This window comes from Pezoporus wallicus, unplaced genomic scaffold, assembly GCF_028554395.1.
Source record: "Pezoporus wallicus isolate ANWC-B61680 ecotype Strahan unplaced genomic scaffold, APGP_CSIRO_Pwel_v1 contig_6732, whole genome shotgun sequence".
Classification (NCBI taxonomy): domain Eukaryota; kingdom Metazoa; phylum Chordata; class Aves; order Psittaciformes; family Psittacidae; genus Pezoporus; species Pezoporus wallicus.
The window spans coordinates 3,481,631-3,504,430 of record NW_026638638.1 but is presented as its reverse complement, the minus strand read 5'-3'; the positions used below and the strand labels follow the sequence as shown (position 1 = coordinate 3,504,430).

Below are 22,800 nucleotides of genomic sequence, written 5' to 3'. Positions count from 1 at the left end.
ACAAAAATATCTTTTTACTGTGAATAGATTTAAAGCTGCTTCTATTATTTTGAAGTAAACATTTTGAGACACATTTTGCTTTAACTATTAAAAAATATTTTTCTTAGAAACACTCACCTGTTATTTTTGTGCCTTCCTTGGTCTCAGAAGGCGCTCCAACACCATACTCATTTTCTCCAGAAACCCGGAAGTAGTAAATGGCACCTTCTTGCAAGCCAGTCACTTTGTAGGACAGGCGATGACAATTGTTTGTCACAGTGACCCACGCTTTTTTGCTAGCTTCTCGTTTTTCAATAACATAGTTCCTCACAGGTGCTCCACCATCATTTTCAGGAACATCCCAAGATAACACAGCAGATTCTTTAGTTACTTCTTTTACTGCAATATTAGATGGTGGGCCAGGAGTATCAAGAACTTTGACAATTAAAGTCAAGGTAGCAGTGTTCAGGATGTTTTGCAATGTTAAGGTGTATTTTCCAGAATCATTTCTTGTTGCTTTTTCAATAGTAAGAGATGTGCAACTATCTGAAGTATCAATGCTTGCTCGTATACGGAGATCAGTGTCCGGTTTGTTCCATGTTACATTTGGGACTGGTTTGCCTCTGAAAGGAACAGTCATTGTGAATGATCCACCAGCCTTTACAATCAAAGTCTTCCGCATTTCACTGTCAATATCAAAGGCAGGTTCTTCTTCTCTTTCTTTTGCCAGCTGAGGTTCTGAGACATCACTTGGTTCACTGACACCAATTTTGTTACTGGATTTCACTCTAAAGACGTACTCAGAGCCTGACACTAATCCAGATACAGTGTATTCTGTGCCTCTTAAGTTCTGAACAGCAGTGGTCCAATCAGTTTCATCAGTTTTCTTGTATTCAACTGTGTATCCTGTTACTGGAGCACCTCCATCAAACAGCGGCTTTGTCCATCCGATTGTGATATTTGACCTTGTAGAATCCATAATCTTAGGCTTAGATGGGGGAGACGGCAAGAAGATTGGATCTTCTGCCTTAATCAATGGTGTGGTTTCACTTGGAAGACTGAGGCCAGCAGCATTTTCTGCATAAACCCGGAATTCATATTCACATCCTTCGCGGAGACCAGATGATTTCACTCTTAAATCATAAACTGGCTTTTTGTTTACACGAATCCATCTTAAGCTAGTTTTCTCACGTCTTTCAATTACATAGCCAGAGATCTCATTTCCTCCATCAGACTCAGGTCTTGCCCAACACAGAGTTATTGAATCTTTGCTCACACTGGTGATCTCTAGAGATGTAGGTGGACTTGGAACTGTAAATGGGTCTAGGGCTTTGACAGCAACACTTTCCAGAGGCTCACCAACACCATATTTGTTAACTCCCATCACTCTGAAAATATACTCATTACCCTTCAGTAGTTTCGTCACTTTACAGGATGTTGTTCTAAGCTCTGCTTCACAAAGGGTCCATGCAAGTCTGCTGGTCTCACGTTTTTCTACAATATAATAATCAATATCTGCACCACCATTTTCTTGAGGGGGTCCCCATGATAAGTGGCACTTTTCAGCAGTAAGGCCATGTGTTTCTAATGGGCCTGCAGGTGGGCCAGGTCTATCAAGCACTTTGCAGTTAATTGCCAAAGATTTTGTTCCTGCAACATTTTGTAATGTTAGTAAATACTGTCCTGAATCACCTCGGATACAGTCCTTAATGGTTATTGCAGTAGTGTAATCTGTTGAGGCTATTTCAACTCTAGCTTTTCCTTCAAGCTCCTTGCCATCTTTTGTCCACGAAATCACCGGTATTGGCCTTCCTGCAACATCAGCATTGACCTTAAACACTTCTCCAGCTTTCACAACTACAACATCCCTGAATTTGGCATCCATCATAATTCTTGGAGCCTCCACATCATCTTTTACAGTCACAGGTCCAGTTGATTCAGATGGCTGACTGAAAAGTCCAGCAGCATTCTTTGCAATCACATGGAATTCGTATCTCTGGTCTTCTGAAAGTCCACCTACATCAAAATATGTTTCTTGTACATTAGTAAAATTACATTTCAGCCACCGACCGTCTGGTATCTCTCTGCGTTCAATAATATAACCTGTTACTTTAGCCCCACCATCATATTCTGGTTTAGTCCATTTCAGTGAGACAGATGTTCTTGTAATATTAGTAACTTCTGGTTGACCAGGAGGATCACATGGATCTCTTGCAGCAACTGGCTCACATGACTTACTGCATTTGCCTATTCCAGCAATGTTTTCAGCGTAAACACGATATTCATACAGCAGCCCTTCATCAAGTCCTGTAACTTTCATTTGTGTATCAGATATAAGGCTTTTGTTGACTTTTGTCCAAAGAATGCTGCTTCTTTCTTTACGCTCCAAGTGATATCCTAGTACTCTGCTACCTCCATCATTAACTGGTACCTGCCAAGTTACAATCATGAAAGCTTTAGTTGCATGTGCCACATGAGGAGTTCCTGGTGGTCCTGGAGGCTTAAATGGATACTCTGCCACAACAGAAGAAGAATTCGTGTAAGTGCTTTTCCCATAGCGGTTTTCTGCACAAATACGGAACTGATATTCAGACCCAGTGGTGAGTTGAGATACTTTAATTGATGTTCTTGCAACTGCTGCAGATACTACACTCCACGTCGTTGTGGTGGTTTCTCGCTTCTCCACAACATAATTGCTAATATGGCACCCACCATCATATACTGGAGCTTTCCAAGACAGAGTTACACTATCAGCACTAACTTCGTCAATATGCACGTCAGTTGGTGGTCCTGGTCTGTCAAGGACAACTACAGTTAAAGAAGCTGTTGTTGATCCAGCAGTATTTGAAAGATGTAATTCATAATGTCCCAAATCTTCATTTGAAGCTTCCTTGATGGACAGTGAAGTTGAAGTCTTTGAAGTATGAATATTTACTCTGGTTGTCTCTTTCAAGGGATTCCCATCCTTCTTCCAGCTAACAGTTGGAAGAGGTCGCCCTCTGAATGGCACATCAATCTTAAGATCATCTCCAGCTTTCACAGTGAATGTATTGAAAAGGAGCTCAGCAGATGGCTGGATTTCAATATCTTTTGCAATGACTGGGACACCAAGCTCTCTTGGATCACTTTTTCCTTTTTCATTAACAGCAATCACTCTGAAACTGTACTCTTCTCCCATACTTAAGCCTGTTATTGTTGCTTCTAAGGTTTTCACCTGTGTACATGCACTCCATTTTATACTTCCTTTAGTTTGCATTTCTACTATATAACCAGTGATTTTACTACCACCATCGCTCTCTGGTTTTTCCCATTTAATTGAAGCAGAATTGCGAGTCACATCAACAAGAATGACCTTCGCAGGTGGCGAAGGTGGTTCAGAAACCTTAACTGGGTCCGGTGTTTCTGCTGGTAGACCAACCCCATATTCATTTACTGCTAGAACACGGAAGTAATAACTACATCCTTCTTGTAGTTGGGTAACTTTGAAGGAATTCTTAATGCAGTTGTTTGTAACAGTGGCATATGCCTTTCTTGTGGATTCTCGCTTTTCAACTACATAGTTGGTAATTTTAGCTCCACCATCAATAAGTGGTGGTTCCCAGGCTAATGTTACAAAATCTTTCTTCACTTCTCTGATTGTCAGGTTTATAGGAGCACTAGGTGTATCAAGCACCCTGACATTAACGAAAGCTGATTTTTTTCCACTGTTGTTCTCTAAAGTAAGATTGTACCTACCACTATCAAACCTATTCACATTGTCAATGATCAGCATTGTATAGGAACTGGTGACTTCAATCTGAGCTCGCTCGCTAATTCTTCCTTCTGCTTTCTCCCATTTAACTTCAGGTTCTGGTCTTCCTTTGATGGTGACAAACAGGCGTAATGTACCACTAGCACGTACAGTGACTACTTTTCTGAGATCTGCATCAAGTTCAATTTCAGGAGGTTCAATCTTGTCTGCTGCTATGACTGTACCAGGTATAGTAGCAGGTTCTCCTACTCCTTCTGAGTTGATGGCACAGATGCGGACGTTATACTCCTGGTTCTCTTTAAGTTTTGTTACAGTGAACTGTTTTGCTTGTAGGCCTGTTGGTGGGGTGCAGGTAGTCCATTCATCAGCGGCAGCTTCTTTTACTTCTACTACATATCCCTTAACTGGAGCACCACCGTCATATATAGGCTTACTCCAGGCAAGGGAAACTGATGACCTGGAAGTGTCTGTAACCTTCGGATTGCTTGGTGGACCTGGTGGATATAATACATCACAAGCTCGATAGAAAATGGATGGCTCACTGGGTTCCCCTACCCCTGCAGCATTTTCAGCAGAAACTCTAAATTCATAGAAATGCCCATCAGTAAGACCTGTTACTCTGAATCGCAAGTCCGTCAGCCTTTTCTTATTGCATTTGGTCCACCGGATACCATCTTTGTCTCGTTTTTCAAGTATGTAACCTTCAATTTCAGCTCCCCCATTGTCTTCTGGACGACCCCACGTTACCACCATTGAATCTTTTGTGATTGCTGAAACTTCAGGTGTTGAAGGAGGACCAGGGGGTTTGTATGGATTACGAGCCACAATTGGCTCAGATTCCAAGGGTTCTCCAATTCCGTATTTGTTCACTGCCATTACACGGAAAATGTACTCATTGCCAGCAAGGAGTCTGGTTACTTTGTGGTTAAGAGCCTGCACTTCTGTTGCTACTTGTGTCCATGAAAGCCTGCTTGTCTCTCTCTTCTCAATGATATAATGTGAGATACTAGAACCGCCATCATGTAAAGGTGGTGCCCATGCCAAGTAGCATTTTTCTGCAGTGACACCTGTAACCTTCAAAGGTCCTTCTGGAGGTCCTGGTCTGTCGAGCACTTTAACAGTGATTGGTATGGATTTTGTGCCACCAACGTTTTTGAGGTTAAGAGTATAGTGACCTCCATCTACTCTTATACAGTCTTTGACGGTAAGAATTGTTTTCTGAATGGTAGATTTGATTTCCATTCTTGCGGTTGCTTCTTCAAGGTCTTTACCATCTTTTGACCATGTAATGTCAGGAATAGGTTTGCCATGGATATCAGCTTCAAGAACAAAGGTTTCTCCAGCATGAACAACAATGACATCTTTGTATTTAGGATCCAGTGAAGCCCCTGGTGCCTCAATTTCATCTCTGGCAGTAATGGGCCCTGTACTTTCAGATGGTTCACTCAAGCAACCTGCTGCATTTCTTGCAATTACTCTAAATTCATATCGTTGGTCTTCAACAAGACCACTTACTGTAAATTCTGTTTCCAACACATTTGTAAAGCTGGCTTTCATCCAGCGACCATCTGGTAGCTCTTTCTTTTCTACAATATATCCTGTTATTTTGCTTCCACCATCATACTCTGGTTTTTTCCATTTCAGTGTGATATTATTTCTTGTAACAACAATAGCCTCTGGGCAGCCAGGTGGGTCACAAGGATCTCGGGCAACATACAATTCTGATACTTTGCTGACTTTGCCAATGCCAACAATATTTTCAGCAGAAACTCTGAATTCATATTCAAGACCTTCTTCAAGGCCATCTGTTTTATATTTGGTATCTGCAATGAGTGACTTGTTTTGTTTTGTCCAAAGAATGCTATTCTTATCTTTACGTTCAAGATGGTAGCCTAGAACTTTGCTTCCTCCATCATTAACTGGTTCATGCCATTCTACGATCATATGGTCCTTGGAAGCTGCTGTTACAAATGGGGTTCCAGGTGGCCCAGGCACCTTGTAAGGGTATTGCACAACAACTGGTTTAGAATCCAAAGGAGCGCTCTTCCCATATCTGTTTTCAGCAGAAATCCTGAACTGGTATTCAGAACCTGTTTTAAGCTTTGTTGCTTTGATAGTTGTTCTGGCAACAGTTGCTGACACAATGCTCCACGTGGTAGTGGTTGTGTCACGCTTTTCTACTATGTAGTTGCTTATCTGACAGCCACCAGTATAATCAGGTGGATCCCATGATAAAACAACAAAATCCGCGCTAACTTCATCAAAGCGCACAGGTCCTTGTGGTGGGCCAGGCTTTTCCAGTACAATTATGCTCAGCTGCTCTGTTGCTGTACCTGCTGTGTTTGTTGCTGTTACTGTATATTTACCAAAGTCTTCCTTGTTGCTTTCTTTAATATTTAAGATAGTTGATGTTGATGTGTCCTGAATATGTAATCTGGTTGTCTGTTTCAGTGGCTGCTCATCTTTTGTCCAAGTAATAGTTGGTTTAGGTCTACCTATAAATGGTACTTCTACCTTCAGATCTTCTCCAGCCTGTACACTGTAGGTATTAAACATCAGTTTGAAACTTGGCTCAATTGTCAAGTCTTTAGCTATCACAGGAATTCCAAGGGCTCTGGGATCGCTTTTGCCTTTTTCATTGTAGGCAATCACACGGAATTGATATTCCTGTTCTGGACTCAAACCAGACACAACCGCATTGCATGTTTTGGTCTCACTAACAACACTCCATTTTTCTGTTCCTTTAGGCAGCATTTCAACAATATATCCCAAAATTCTGCTACCTCCATCATGTTCAGGTTTTTCCCATGTAAGAGATGCACTTCTCTGAGTCACATCAGTGAGTGTTACTTTCCCAGGGGGCAGAGGTGGCTCTGAGGCTTTGACAGCATCTTTGGTTTCAGCTGGAACACCAATTCCAAATTCATTTTCAGCCATAACTCTGAAGTAATAAATTGCTCCTTCTGTAAGATTTTCAACTTTGAAACTTGTCTTGCCACACTTAGCACTTACATTTGCAAATGCCTTCCTGGTTGACTCACGCTTGTCTATTACATAGTTCTTTATCTTTGAACCACCATCAATAATGGGTGGTTCCCAAGATAATACAGCAGAATCCTTCTTTATATCCTTTACCACTAAGTTTTGAGGTCTTCCTGGTGTGTCCAAGACTTTCACCGTAACAAATGCAGATTTAGAACCACTGCTGTTCTCCAGCTTAAGAATGTACTTGCCAGCATCATTTCTATCACAGTTGTCAATTGAAAGTTGTGTGTAATTTATGCCTTTGTCAATCTGAACTTTTTCTGTGAATTCACTTTCTTCTCGAGACCACATGATGTCAGGTGTTGGTCGTCCCCTGAATGGTATGTGAATTCTAGCAGACCCACCAGCTCTAACCACTATCCCTTTCCTTAGCTCTGAATCAATATCAAGTTCTGGAGCTTCAAGTTTATCTTCAGGCTTAATAGTACCAGGAACTGATGCAGCCTCTCCTACACCAATCTTGTTGAGGGCACACACTCGTAGGTTATATTCTTGATGTTCAGTAAGCTTTTTGATTTCAAACCGAGTGGCACGTATACCTGTCTGTGGAGTAACAAGTGACCATTCATCTTCATCAGCTTTACAGATTTCTACAAGGTACCCCTGGATTTCACAACCACCATCATAAATAGGTTTACTCCAGCCAAGTGTAACTGAACTTTTGGTTGTATCCACAACATGGGCATTTGTAGGTGGGCCAGGCTTGAACATGGGGTCACAAGCTTTAAAGTAAGGAGACACTTGACTTGGTTCACCCACTCCAGCAGCATTTTCAGCAGAAACTCTGAATTCATATTCATGATCTTCTGTTAAGCCTGTAACTCTTAATCGCAAATCTGTAATCCTGCGTTTATTGCATTTTATCCATCTGATGCCTGCTCGGTCTCTTTTTTCTACAATGTAACCTATGATTTCACTACCTCCATCACTGTCTGGCCGGGTCCAGCAGACAGTCATAGAATCCTTTGTAATGTTAGTAATTTCCAAGGCCTTTGGTGGTCCAGGAGCCACAAATGGATTTTTCATCATTACTGGCACAGATTCTAATGGCTCACCAACCCCGTATTTGTTAACTGCCATAATACGGAAAACATACTCATTTCCTTCCAAGAGTTTTGTTACTTTCAGCATTGTAGGTAAAACCTCTGAAGCAACAACAGTCCATGCTAGGCGACTAGTTTCTCTCTTCTCTACAATGTAGTGAGAAATATCACTGCCACCATCATGAAGAGGAGGAGCCCATGCTAATGAACATTTTTCAGCTGTGACTCCTGTCACTTGGACTGGGCCCTCTGGAGGTCCTGGCCTGTCCAAGACTTTTACATTTAGTGTTGCTGTCTTTGTTCCTGCAACATTAGAGGCTTCTAAAATGTACTGTCCACCATCAACTCTAATAGCATCTTTTACAATTATTAATGCACTGAAATCTGTGTTCTTGATTTCATACCTAGCAGTTTCCTCAAGCTCTTTATCTCCTTTGTACCACTTAATAGTTGGCAGTGGTTTTCCATGAACATCAGCCTCAAGTCTGAATGTTTCACCAGCATTTACAACAATTGTGTCTTTGTACTTTGGATCCATTGAAATTCGTGGAAGTTCAACTTCATCCCTTGCTGTTATTGGTCCTGTACTGTCAGAAGGTTTGCTTATGGCACCTGCAGCATTCTTTGCAATTACTCTAAACTCATATCTTTGGTCTTCAGTAAGCCCTGTTACAGTGAAGTGAGTTTCAATGATATTTGTGAAGCTAGCTTTCATCCAGCGACCATCTGGTAAGTCACGTTTTTCTACAATATAACCAGTAATCTTACTTCCACCATCATATTCTGGTTTGGTCCACTGTAGAGTAATAGAACTTCTTTTTATTATTATAGCTTCTGGGCGACCTGGAGGATCACATGGGTCACGAGCTGCATAGCACTCAGACACTTTACTTGTTTTGCCTACACCAACAATATTTTCTGCAGAAACTCGAAACTCGTATTCGATTCCTTCTTCAAGGTTAGTTGTCTTAAAGCTTGTGTCCTGAATAATAGTCTTGTTCACTTTAGCCCATAAAATGCTGTTTTTCTCCTTTCTCTCAAGATGGTAGCCCAACACTCTACTGCCACCATCATTTATTGGTTCATGCCACTGTACAACCATGGAGTCTTTTGTAACAATTGTCACAAATGGTGTGCCAGGAGGTCCTGGTTCCTTGTAGGGGTACTGTGCTACAACTGGTGCAGAATCCAGTGCAAAGCTCTGCCCGTACCTGTTCTCAGCAAATATTCTGAACTGGTATTCTGAACCAGTTTTCAGTTTAGTCACCTTCAGTGTAGTTCTTGCGACGGTAGCTGAAACAGTTTCCCAGACAGTGGTTGTTGTATCTCTCTTGTGAACAATATAGTTGGTGATCTGGCAGCCGCCTGTGTAAGCTGGGGGATTCCACGATAGGGTAATACTTTCTGCACTTATTTCATCAAACTTCACAGGTCCTACTGGAGGGTCAGGTTTATCTAGAGTTATAATTTCAACAGAAGCAGACTTCTGCCCAACAACATTAGCCACAGTGATTTCATAAGTGCCACTGTCCTCTTTGCTAGTTTCTTTAATATTCAGTATAGTGAGGTCAGTCAAATCACTAACATTGACTCTTGTTGTCTGCCTTAATGGCTGGTCATCTTTTACCCAGGTTACAGTTGGTTTAGGTCGACCTGCAATTGGTACTTCTACTTTCAGATCTTGTCCCACTTGGATACTATAACTATGAAAAGCAGGTCTTACATCAGGTTCAATCACCAGGTCTTTGGCAACTATTGGAACTGCAAGTGCTCTAGGATCACTCTTACCCTTTTCATTCACAGCCATTACTCTAAAAAGATATTCTTCCCCTTGAGTTAGGTTAGTAATGACTGCTTCAAGAGTTTTCACACGAGCACACTCTGACCACTTCTCACTACCCTTTGCTTGCATTTCAACAATGTATTGTATGATTTTGCTGCCACCATCATGTTCAGGTTTTTCCCAGCTTAGTGAGACACTGCTTCTTGTGACATCATCCACTGTTATTTTCCCAGGAGGCTGTGGAACTTCAGCAACTTTGATTGGGTCACTGGTTTCTGCAGGGAGGCCAATTCCATACTCATTCTCAGCAGAGATTCTAAAGAAGTAATAGCAGCCCTCCTGAAGTTGATCTACTTTCCATGAAGTCTTATGGCAGTTTGTTACAACAGCTGCATATGCCTTTCTTGTTGCTTCACGCTTTTCAATAATGTAATTCTTTATTTTTGCTCCACCATCCAAGAGAGGAGGCTCCCACGAAAGTGAAACAGAGTCTTTAGTAATTTCTCTGATTTTTAAATTAACAGGTGCACTTGGGGTATCCAGTACCCTTACACTGACAAATGCAGACTTTGTTCCACTGCTGTTTTCTAAAGTCAGAGTATACTTTCCAGTATCAAATCTGTTAACGTTGTCTAGAACAAGGGAAGTAAAGCTGCTAGTGGTATCAATAATAGCTGCCTCTCTGATGTCACCATCCATTTTACCCCATTTTACTTCAGGTGTTGGACGACCTCTGATGGGAACAAACAGTCTTAAGGAACCTCCTGCCCTCACATTTACAATCTTCCTTAATTCCATGTCAAGGTCAAGGTCTGGCGCTTCCATCTTTTCTTCCACAACAACAGTACCAGGAACATCTGCATGCTCTCCAACTCCTGCTTTATTAACTGCACATATGCGGAATTTGTATTCATGTTTTTCCACCAATTTTTCTACTTCCATGTGAGTATTCTTAATTCCAGTTGGAGGGGTACAAATTGCCCATTCACTGTCACTTACATCACATTTTTCCACAATGTATCCCTGAATTTCAGAGCCACCATCATAGATGGGCTTACCCCATGAAAGGAAAACTGAAGATCTTGTAACATCCACAACTTTAGGATTATTGGGTGGACCTGGCTTGTAAATAGGATCACATGCTTTGTAGTAAATTGAAGGTGGGCTTGGCTCACTAAGACCTGCAGCATTTTCAGCTGAAACTCTATACTCGTAATCATGATTTTCTATAAGCCCAGTCACTCTGTATCGCAGTTCACTTATCAGGCGTTTGTTACATCTTGTCCAGCGAATACCTTCCTTATCTCGTTTTTCAAGGACATAACCTAGGATTTCACTACCACCATCTGAGGCTGGCCTTTCCCATACGACTATCATAGAATCCTTGGTAATGGCGGTTACTTCTGGTGCCTTTGGTGGAAGTGGCACTACAAATGGGTTCTTCGCGAGTATTGGTTCAGACTCGAGAGGCTCACCAACACCATATTTATTGACTGCCATGATGCGGAAAACATACTCATTTCCTTCTAAAAGTTTTGTAACTTTGCAATTTAGGGTTTGCACATTTGAATCAATGACCGTCCACACTAAGCGACTGGTTTCTCTTTTTTCTACAACATAGTGTGAAATATCGCTACCACCGTCTTGTAGTGGAGGTTTCCATGACAACATGCATTTTTCAGCAGTAACGCCTGTAATCTCAACAGGTCCTTCTGGTGGTCCAGGTCTATCAAGAACTTTAACATTAACAGGAACTTTCTTTTCACCTGCAACATTCTTTGCCAGTAATACATACTGACCACTGTCAACTCTAATGGCTTCCTTCACACTAAGGCTTGTTGCAAAATCAGTACTTTTTATTTCCATACGAGCAGTGTTTGCCAGCTCACGATCGCCTTTTAACCACTGAATGGAAGGTATTGGTTTGCCATGAACATCAGCTTCAAGCTTGAATGACTCACCAGCATTCACTACAATTGTGTCTTTGTATTTTGGATCCATACTTATCTGAGGTGGTTCTACTTCATCTCTTGCTGTAATTGCCCCTGAGCTCTCAGATGGTTCACTGAAAACACCTGCAGCATTTCGTGCTATAATACGGAACTCATACCTCTGGTTTTCAACTAGACCAGTTACTACAAATTGGGTATCAATGACATTTGTAAAGCTTGCTTTCATCCAACGACCATCAGGTAGCTCCTTCTTTTCAACAACATAACCTGTGATCTTACTTCCACCGTCATATACAGGTTTCTTCCATTGAAGTGTTACTGAGCTTCTTGTGACAATTATAGGTTCTGGACGACCCGGAGGGTCACATGGGTCATGTGCAGTATAGCATTCAGATGCTCTACTTGCCTTTCCAATGCCCACTATGTTTTCTGCATAAACTCTGAACTCATATTCGAGACCTTCCTCAAGTCCTGTTGTCTTAAATTTGGTATCTGGAATAGGTGTTTTATTCAGTTTAGCCCAGAGAATACTGTTTCTTTCTTTGCGCTCCAAGTGATACCCAATGATCTTGCTGCCACCATCATTGACTGGTTCATTCCACTGTACCATCATGCTGTCTTTTGAGACGTTTGTTACAAAAGGTGTTCCAGGTGGACCAGGAACTTTAAATGGATACTGGGCTACAATTGACTCTGAAGTAAGATAGGTACTCTTTCCATATCTATTCTCGGCTGCGATTCTGAATTGATACTCACATCCAGTCTTTAATCGACATGCTTTTATAGTTGTTCTTGCAACAGTAGCTGACACCATCTGCCAAGTTGTGGTCGAGGTGTCTCTTTTTTCTACAATGTAATTATTGATAGAGCTACCACCATCATACTTAGGTGGTTCCCAGGAAATGGTGATACTATCTGCTGTTACTTCATCTACTTTTACTGGTCCAGTTGGAGGTCCTGGTTTGTCAAGGACAACAATATTTAGGGTCTCAGTTGCCTCACCTGCAGAGTTTGTAAGTTTAACTAAGTATGTCCCCACATCATCTCTGCATGCTTCTTTTATTGTTAACACTGTGTTATTTTCTGAACTTTCTGCATTTACTCTTGTAGTCTGCTTCAATGCAATATCATCTTTATGCCAAAACACTGCTGGTTTGGGTCGACCAACAAAAGGAACATCAACCTTTAAGTCCTCTCCTGCTAGAACACTGAAAGTGGTAAACAGTAATTTGAAAGCTGGTGGAATCACAAGGTCTTTTGCAACAACTGGTATACCCAGCTGACGAGGATCACTGATACCTTTCTCATTCTGAGCTGAAACACGGAAGGTGTATTCTTCACCTTGGATCAATCCTGTGATAGTGGCTTCAGTAACTTTTACTGTAGCACAAGTTGACCACTTTTCACTGCCTTTGCTTTGCATTTCTACAATGTAGCCCAGAATTCTGCTACCACCATCATGTTCAGGTTTTTCCCAAGATAAAGATACACTATTGCTTGTCACATCCAGCAAAGTTATTTTCCCGGGTGGAAGTGGTCTTTCTGATACTTTTACAGATTCTGAAGTTTCAACTGGAAGGCCTATTCCATACTCATTTTCAGCTAGGACTCTGAAGTAGTAGTTGCAGCCTTCTTGCAGTGAATCGACTTTCCAGCTGGTCTTGTGGCAATTTGCATTAACAGTTGAATAAGCTTTTCTTGTTGATTCACGCTTTTCAACAATGTAATTTTTTATTTTAGAGCCACCATCTATGAGAGGAGGCTCCCATGTGAGTGTAACTGATGACTTTGTAACTTCTTTTATTTTCAAATCTTGAGGTGCCCCTGGGGTATCAAGAACTCTGACGTTCACAAATGCTGACTTACTACCTGAGCTGTTTTCAATTGTCAGTATGTATTTGCCACTATCAAATCTATTTACATTTTCAACAATAAGTAGAGTATAAGAACTTGTTGATTCAATGCTTGCTCTATCCAAAGATTCTCCATGTTCTCTTGTCCATTTTACTTCAGGCGCTGGTCTTCCTTTAATTGGGACAAAGAGCCGTAGAGTACAGCAGGCTCTAATAGTGACAACTTTACGCAGCTCTGCATCAAGTTCAATTTCTGGAGGTAGCATTCTCTCTTCAGCTTTTGGAGTACCAGGAACAAGAGCAGGTTCTCCAAGACCTTCAGAGTTCATAGCATATATTCGTATTTTATACTCTTGATTTTCTTTTAGGTTAGTGATGGTGAAAGAAGTGGCCTTTAGACCTGTTGGTGGAGTTACAATCTTCCACTCGTCTTCTTCAGGTAGTGCTATCTCAACCATGTAACCTGTGATCTCTGATCCACCATCATATACTGGTTTGTTCCATGCTATTGTAATTGAAGACTTGCTGCTGTCCAAAACACGAGGATTACCTGGGGGACCAGGCTTAAATACAGTATCACAAGCTTTATAAAATGGACTGGTTGGGCTTGGCTCACTGATGCCAGCAGCATTTTCAGCCATGACTCTGTATTCATATTCATGACCTTCTGTCAGTCCAGACACTTTATAACGTAAGTCAGTAACAACCCGTTTATTACACTTCACCCACCGTAGACCAGCCCTGTCTCGACGTTCCACGATATAGTTAATTATTGGGCTCCCACCATCAGAATCAGGATGGCCCCAACAGACAATCATAGAATCTTTTGTAATTGCTGTAACTTCAGGTGTTTTAGGTGGATCAGGTGGCACATATGGATTTACTGCAAGAATGGGCTCTGATTCCAGAGGCTCACCAACTCCATATTTGTTAACGGCCATAACACGGAACACATACTCGTTGCCCTTCAACAGCTTAGTAACCTTCAGTTTAGTTACTGGAACTTCTGTGGCTACAGCTGTCCATGCCAGTCTACTGGTTTCACGTTTTTCAACCACATAATGGTCAATCTTTGCTCCTCCATCATCCAGTGGAGGTAGCCATGACAGCACACATTTTTCTGCAGTGACTTCAGACACAGCCAAAGGTCCTTCTGGGGGACCAGGTCTATCAAGAACTTTAACATTGAAGATATGCTTAGCAAAGCCACCAGGATTTGTTGCAGTAAGTGTGTAGGCACCGCCATCTCTTCTTGAAGAGTCTCTATTGGTGAGAGCAGTAGAGAAATCTGCTATTTTAATTTCTAATTTTGCTGTGTCTTCAAGTTCTTTTTCTCCTTTTGTCCATGTCATAGTTGGTGGAGGGCGGCCTGAAACATCAGCCTCAAGTCTGAAAACTTCACCTGCTTTCAGCACTAATGTGTCTTTATATTTAGCATCTACCTTTATCTTTGGTGCTTCAATGTCATCTCTACAAGTAATTGCATCTGATGGCTCAGAGGGCTGACTAACAGCACCCCCAGCATTCCTAGCAATCACACGGAATTCATAGGCAGCATCTTCTGTCAAGCCACTTACAGTGAATTCAGTCTCTAATATATTGCTGAAATTAGCTTTTAGCCAACGGCCATTAGGAAGGTCTCTTTTTTCAACAGTGTAGCCAGTTATCTTAAACCCACCATTATATTCTGGTTTAGTCCACTTCAGTGTAATTGCATGTCTTGTAATGTTCAGAGGTATTGGCTTACCAGGTGGATCTATTGGGTCTAGGGCAAACATAGGCTCAGATGGCTTGCTTGGCTTACTCTTCCCAGCCAGATTTTCTGCTATAACACGGAATTCATATGCAATGCCATCAGTAAGTCCAGTTGATTTAAAGATATTGCCTGATACCAGCATTTTATTTACAGTCTGCCAAAGAATGCTATTTCGTTCTTTTCTTTCAATGTGATACCCCAAAATTGGGCTTCCACCATCAGTAACTGGCTCATTCCAGCTAATGGTCATGGTTTCTTTGGTGACTGCTATCACCTGAGGAGTTCCAGGAGGCCCAGGTACCTTAAATGGGTAGTTGGCAACTACAGACTCTGAAGTAATGGCTGGACCAATTCCATATCTGTTTTGAGCTTTAACACGGAACTGATACTCAACTCCAGTAGTGAGACGAATGGCTTTAAATGTAGTACGTATCACTGTGGTTGCCAGTTCAGTCCATGTAGTACTGTCAGTTTGACGCATTTCCACAACATAGTTGCTTATTGGTACACCACCGTCATTCAAAGGAGGCTCCCATGAGAATGATAGAGAGTCACATGAAATTTCATCGAATTTTATTGGTCCAGTAGGTGGTCCAGGTATGTCATGAACCTGAACTGTGATTACTTCACTAACTTCTCCAACAATATTTTTAGCTGATAATGGGTATCGACCACTATCACTTCGTTTACATTCATTGATGGTTAGTATAGTAGCAGTTGCAGTATTTTCATAATTTATTCTTTGTGTTTGCTTAAGTATCTCATCTTCTTTCTTCCAAGTCACAGTAGGCCTTGGACGACCAAGCACAGGGATTTCAATCTTTATATTATCACCAGCTTTGGCAATGACTGTTTTCTGGTAGATACCCCGGAGATCAAACTCTGGTAGCATTGTTTGCTCTTTGATAATAACTGGCCTGCTTTCTCTTGGGGCACTTCTTCCAGCACTGTTAACTGCCATAACCTGGAAAGTATACTCTTCATTTTCAGTTAGATTCTTTACTACACAGTCCAGTGTTTTTACAGTGGTGACGTGTGCCCACTGGTTTGTTCCTTTCCTCTGTGCTTCAATTACATACCCAGTGATCTTGCTGCCACCGTCATGTTCTGGTTTTGGCCAAGCCAGGCTAACTGAGTTCCGTGTTATATCCATAATATTAAGACTCTCAGGTGGGGATGGTGCCTCAGAAGCTCTTATGGGCTCCGTGGTTTCAGCTGGTTCACCAATACCATACTCATTTTCAGCCAGCACTCTAAAATAGTATTCACACCCCTCAGCCAAATTAGTAATCCTGAAGGAGCACTTCTGGCAGTTGGTAGTGACTGTTGAATATGCTTTTCTAGTCGATTCACGTTTCTCAACAATATAGTTTGTTATACGTGAACCACCGTCTATTAGAGGCATATCCCATTGGAGAGTGATGTTGTCTTTGGTTATTTCCCTAGGCTTAAGGTTTATTGGTGGACCTGGTGTATCCAAGACCTTTACATTTACAAAGCCAGTTTTCTTACCAGCAGCATTTTCAAGAGTCATTACGTATTTCCCTGCATCATATCTGGTGCACTCTGTGACAATCAAGAGCGTAAAAGAATCTGTATTTTCAATACTGGCACGTCCTTTGAGAGAAACATCATCTTTTGTCCATGTAACTTCTGGAGTTGGACGCCCTTTAATTGGCACAAAAATACGAATAGTTAATCCAGCTCTAACAACAAGTGTTCTTCTTAGTTCAGCATCTAATTCAAAGTCAGGAATTTCTTCACGGTCTTTGATTTCCACGCTTGGAATTATTGCTGGTTCACCCACACCTGCAGCATTCATGGCAGAGATTCTGAAATTGTATTTGGCTCCTGTTTGCAGATGAGCAACAACAAACTGAGTGATTCTTAAAGCAGTCCCTGTTGTGTCTTTTACCCATTCTTCTTCTCCTTCCTTTTGATGCTCCACTATATAGCCAGTGATGTCAAGACCACCGTCATAGTGGGGCTTGCTCCAGGCTAAAGATGCACTTGTCTTTGTAGTATCAGTCACTCTTGGGTTTGCAGGTGGACCTGGTGGGTCTGAAAAGTGAGCAAAAGATAAAACATTGCATTACCCAGGAATTCACTCTTACACTGTCTGAATGTCCTCTCTAACCATGCTACCCACCCACAAAAAAGAAAAGACATGATACTAACATGCAATATCCTTGCACATGATTGATTTTGAAGCATCACTTGGTGGTCCAACTCCTGCTCTGTTTTCTGCGCTGACACGGAATTCGTATTCATTTCCTTCCAGGAGACCAGTTACTTTGCATCTAAGATCTGAAACTGGTTTCTTTGTTGCTCTGACCCATCTTAAACCTTTCTTTTCTCTTCTCTCCACATAGTAACCTGTGATTTCACTTCCACCATCATCTACTGGCCTTTTCCAGGTAACTGTGACAGTATTTTTCGTCACATTTGTTACTTCTGGTTTTCCAGGAGGGCCTGGGGGACCTTTTAAGGAAGAAAAATGTAGTTAAAACAAATATCAAGTCTTCAGAGATTAATGAAAGCACACCAGAACCTCTTAGCTTGTTCTACATACCAAATCTATCCACCATTTTAACTGGTTCTGATTGTACTGGTTCACCCTTGCCATATTGATTTACTGCTGAGACACGGAAAACATATTCATTTCCTTGAATGAGCTTGCTAACAACATGCCTGCAGCTTTCAATATTTTCAGCAACCAATGTCCAGAGCAGTCTGCTAGTTTCTCTCTTTTCAAGAACATATGATTTGACTGGTGATCCACCATCTTCTGCAGGAGGTGACCATGTAAGAGTTGCTTTTTCTGCTGAAACATTGCTGATCTCAATAGGTCCTGGAGGTCCTGGAACATCTAAAACTTTCACATGTATGCTCTCCTGCTTAGTGCCAAAAGGATTGGTTGCAGTAATTGTGTATTCTCCAGAATCTTTTCTGGCTGCGTATTTGACAGACAGAGTAGAAGAAGTTGGTGTGGTTTCAATGTGCACGAGCTCTGAAGGTCTAAAATCTTTTCCAGCTTTTGACCATGCTGAAGTTGGAGGTGGTTTGCCACGGATACTAATAGCAGACACTGTAATGGTGTCCCCTGCTTTTACTGTTAAACCTTCCTTCAAAGTAGGATCAATAACAATGCTTGGTGCCTCTGTCAAACAAACAGAAAACCCCAAACGTTATAATGAGAAAACAGGAAAAAAAAAAAAATTGTATTAATTATTCAAATAAAATTCTAAATTTTTAATGTCATCTACATACCATACTCATCCTTGCATATTATGGTTTCTGTGGATTCAGATGGAGCACTGATAGCTCCAGCAGTGTTCTTTGCTCTAATTCTGAACTCATATTTGGAGCCTTCAGTGAGGTCAGTTACAGTAAATGCACAGTCTGGAACATTCACATGATTAGCTTTTGTCCAATTCTTTGAAGGTAAATCACGCTTTTCAACAATATAACCAGTTAATTTGTGTCCACCATCATATTTTGGTTCTGTCCAAATGAGTGTTACTGAGCTCCTGGTTACATTGATAACTTCAGGTTTCCCAGGGGGATCTAAAAGAAAAAGAAAATAAATAGTTGTCAAACAAAACTTATTTCAAATTTCAGAATTTGCCTTTTTACTTTCCTGATGACTTACCAATAGGATCAAGTGCCACAACTGGTTCAGATGGCAGACTTGGTTTACCTACTCCAGCCATGTTGATTGCCATTACTCTGAATTCATATTCCAGACCTTCAGTTAATCCTGTCACTCTGAAATCTTTCATTCTAATTGGTGTTTTATTTGCTCTCTTCCACAGAAGACTGTTTCTTTCTTTGACTTCAATGTGATAACCTAGAAGAAAAATAGTGTGATTAAAATATGAGGGGTTTTCTAGAAATCTTCATTTCTCACAGCATTGTGACACATCATACTGCCTGTATGGCATGTCACATAGGCATTGTGCAAGAGGAACATTGAAAAACAGATTAAGAAATGGATGTGGCCATACACTACAGATGCATCTAATAGCAACAATGAGATGTTTGTAAATGCAAATTGCTAATTTTAAGGACCCAAGTAATGTAAGATATAGGTGAGTTTGGTTTTGTTTCTTTAGACTTTTTGGCTCTGTGAAAAAAATGTTGTTTCTCAGTCCTAACTTTAAATTTAAAGTTTTAAAAATTCATCATGGATAAAAAATAGGTAGTAAAACAGTAAAACAATCAATCAATCAATTTAAAGCATAAACACCTGGTAGTTTTATCTTACCCTTTGACAGAGAGAAAGACCTATTAAGGACTGAAATATGAGGAGGCTTTTGGGTATATACCTGTGATTGGTGAGCCTCCAGTTCTTCTTGGATCAGTCCAAGTTAAAGCTACAGAGTCATGCCGCACAGCAACAATGTTGGGAGGTGGAGGAGCATCTGGAACATCTAAACAGCATTTTAAAAAATGAAGAAACATTAAACATCACCCCTAAACCACGTGGGGTTTTTCAATTTTTAAAATTAGATACTTACCAAATGGATGTTTTGCAATGACAGGGTCAGATTTAAGACCTTCACCTACTCCATATTTGTTTTCAGCCCTGATCCTGAATGTATATTCATTTCCTTCATGAAGTCTTGTAACTCTAAATGTGGTTTTCTGCACTGCGGAGGCACAAGTCACCCATTTATTGTTTACATTATCTCTCTTCTCTAGGACATAGTTGGTGATTTCTGAACCACCATCATCTTTTGGAGGGCCCCACTTTAAGGTTATGGCATCAGCTGTGACTTCTTCAAATTTCACTGGACCTGTTGGTATGCCAGGTTTGCCAACAACTTTCACAGAAATAGTGCCTTCCTTGCTGCCAGCAACATTCTTCAGAGTTATGGTGTATTTTCCAGCATCAGCTTTCTGGCAGTCATGTACTACAAGTGTGGTGTTAACTGCTGTAGACTCAAATGCAACTCTTCCACTCTCAGTAAGTGCCTGGTCTTCACCTTTCTTCCAAGTTACAGATGGGACAGGCTTGCCTTTAATTGGGATTTTAAGACGGAAATTGCTACCCTCTTTAGCTGTATAGCACAAATCAGGTAGATCTCTTAAATCAAGATCAGGTGCCACTGTAAAAATAAAAAAAAAGAAACAATGATTATTCAACTATGTATAAACTCTGTAATAAAATTAAGATGCTATTTAAAAGGCATCTGATTTGTATGTATGCACAGTAATGACGGTACGCATAAAATGGTATTTGTTTAGCATGGTAAGGTTTTGGTAGTATATGGGGCTACAGGGGTGGGCTCTGTGGGAAGTTGCTAGAAGCTTCCTCTATGTCTGATAGAGCCAATGCCAGCCATCTCCAAGATGGACCCACCACTGGCCAAGGCTAAGTGCCATCAGCAACGGTGGGAGCACCCCTAGAATGTATTTAGGAAGGGGGAAATAAGTTACTGTCTAAGTAACTTGCAGCTGGAGAGGGAGGAGTGAGAAGATAAAAGAGAAACAGCTATGCAGACACCAAGATATCCACCTGCAGCCAACCATGGAGGACCCAACAGGCAAATGCCCAAAGGAGACTACAACCTCGTGAGAAGCCTGCACTGGAGCAGGCTCCTGGCAGGACCTGTGGCCCCGTGGAGAGAGGAACCCATGGTGGAGCAGGTTTGCTGAAGGAGTTGTGACCCCGCAGGGGACCTACGCAGGAGCAGACTGTTCCTGAAGGACTGTACCCTGTGGCAGAGACCCACACTGGAGCAGTTCGTGAAGAACTACTGACCATGGGAATGACTCTCATTGGAAAAGTTAGTGGTGAACTGTAACCCCTGAGAGAGAACCCCTGTTGGAGCAGTGGAGGAAGAGTATGAGGAGTCTTCCCTCTGAGAAGAAAGGAGCAGCAGAAATGTGTGATGAACTGACTACAACCCTTATTCCCCTCCCCCTACACCACCTGGGGGGAGGAGTTAGAGAATTCAGGAGTAAAGTTAAGCCCAGGAAGAAGACAGGGGTGCAGGGAAGGTGTTTTTAAGGTTTGGTTTTATTTCTCATTATCTTACCCTGATTTGATGAGTAATAAATTGAACTTTTTTCCCTAAGTCAAGTCTGTTTTTCCCATGATGGTAATTCGTGAGTGATCTCTTGCTGTCCTTATCTTGACCCACAAGCTTTTTGTTACATTTTCTCTCCCTTGTCTAGTTGCGGAAGGGGAGTGGTAAAATGGCTTGCTGGGCATGTGGTATCCAGCCACAGTCAACCCACTGCATAAAGAAATATAATTTGGCTAAGTGAAGCACTGAATTAATGATCTTGCTTCTTACCAACATCATCTCTTGCCACAATTGTAAGCTCTCTTGGAGTTCCATATCCAGCGTCATTTTGGGCTCTCACTCTGAAAGTGTATTCTTGTCCTTCTTTTAGGTCTCTCATTGAAAAATGGAGGTTCTTTGCCCGCATGACTTCTTGCCATTTATCTTCACCAATGAGGACCTCAACAACATATGCAAAAATACGGCTTCCACCATCACTGATAGGTTTTTTCCATACTAAATTGCATGATGATTTTGTTACAGCTGAAGCTTTTAGATCCACAACTGGTCCAGGTGTTTCTAGAAGGAAGAAAAGCATAGTAAGTGTCCATTTGAGCTAAAACTAAAAATTATCTGAATACCAAATTAGGCAAAATGGATTAAGTTTTCTTACCAGAAGCTTTAACAGCATCACGAGTTTCACAGGGGTCACCAATGCCATATTCGTTTTCAGCAAAAACCCTGAAGAAGTAGGATTTGCCTTCTTCTAAGTTAGTTATCCTGCAGCTTGTCTTTGGACATTCTGTTGTTACTGTGGACCATGACTTTCTTTCTGCATCGCGTTTTTCAACCACATAATTTGTGATTGGACTGCCACCATCTATTAGCGGAGGTTCCCATGTAATCAGGGCAGAATCCTTAGATGCTTCCTTTACAATCAGGTTAACTGGAGGGCCTGGAGTATCTAGATAAACACAACAACCCCACATTTGATTTAGTAAACAACAAAACCAACCAACCAAAAACATGATTAAAAGTTAACAAATATACTACAATGGGGAAACCCCTGACACTTACCAAGGACTTTTACAACAATAGTGTATGCCTTTTTGCCACAGCTGTTCTCCAGACTGAGGATGTATTTTCCAGCATCATATTTGTTTACATTTTCACAGCGCAGGAAGGTATCAAAATCAGTTGATTTGATATCTAATCCTTGTCTGTCTCTTAGGTTGGCACCCACTTTAGACCATGTAATCTTTGGAGGTGGACGTCCTCTTACCGGCACATAAAGTCTCATTGTGACTCCAGCACGCAATACAAGGACTTTCCTTAGTTCTGCATCAAGTTCTCCTTCAGGAGGAGCTGTGTATTTAACAAAAAAACACGCAATTAAAACATATTCTTTAAAACCATCACAAAACAAAAAGTCCCTCTTCACTGGCATTTCACTGTATTAACCAACTTGTTCTCATGCCTGTGATGATGCTAAAGAGTCAGTGTCCTGACTCCCGTTTCAAGATCATTGTCAAACTCGGCAATTTTTTTGCACTGTTTTCACTACTGTTTTTTTTTTTTTTCCTACCTTTTCCACCATTTATATTGCCTATCATATGAAGAAGTC

General features: G+C 41.2%; 1 protein-coding gene and 1 long non-coding RNA gene across 4 annotated transcripts in view; one reads left to right on the top strand and one right to left on the bottom strand.

The window, feature by feature from the left end:
* The window catches only part of TTN (titin), a 253,429-nt gene that overhangs the window by 28,795 nt on the left and 201,834 nt on the right, over positions 1-22,800 (bottom strand). For all 3 annotated transcript variants that reach the window (XM_057411684.1, XM_057411685.1, XM_057411686.1), the window contains 10 exons: positions 22,254-22,541; positions 21,850-22,140; positions 21,468-21,755; positions 19,683-20,273; positions 19,491-19,595; positions 18,815-19,012; positions 18,433-18,729; positions 17,735-18,322; positions 17,341-17,643; positions 118-17,223 (listed from right to left, as the gene is read on the bottom strand). In XM_057411684.1, the coding sequence (XP_057267667.1) occupies positions 118-17,223; positions 17,341-17,643; positions 17,735-18,322; positions 18,433-18,729; positions 18,815-19,012; positions 19,491-19,595; positions 19,683-20,273; positions 21,468-21,755; positions 21,850-22,140; positions 22,254-22,541 (20,055 nt within the window). The remainder of the gene's footprint in view (positions 1-117; positions 17,224-17,340; positions 17,644-17,734; positions 18,323-18,432; positions 18,730-18,814; positions 19,013-19,490; positions 19,596-19,682; positions 20,274-21,467; positions 21,756-21,849; positions 22,141-22,253; positions 22,542-22,800) is intronic.
* Positions 18,998-22,512, top strand: LOC130600404 (uncharacterized). The gene is made up of 4 exons (XR_008972449.1): positions 18,998-19,253; positions 19,867-20,131; positions 21,568-21,775; positions 22,408-22,512. It is a non-coding gene; the product is annotated as an uncharacterized LOC130600404 (long non-coding RNA).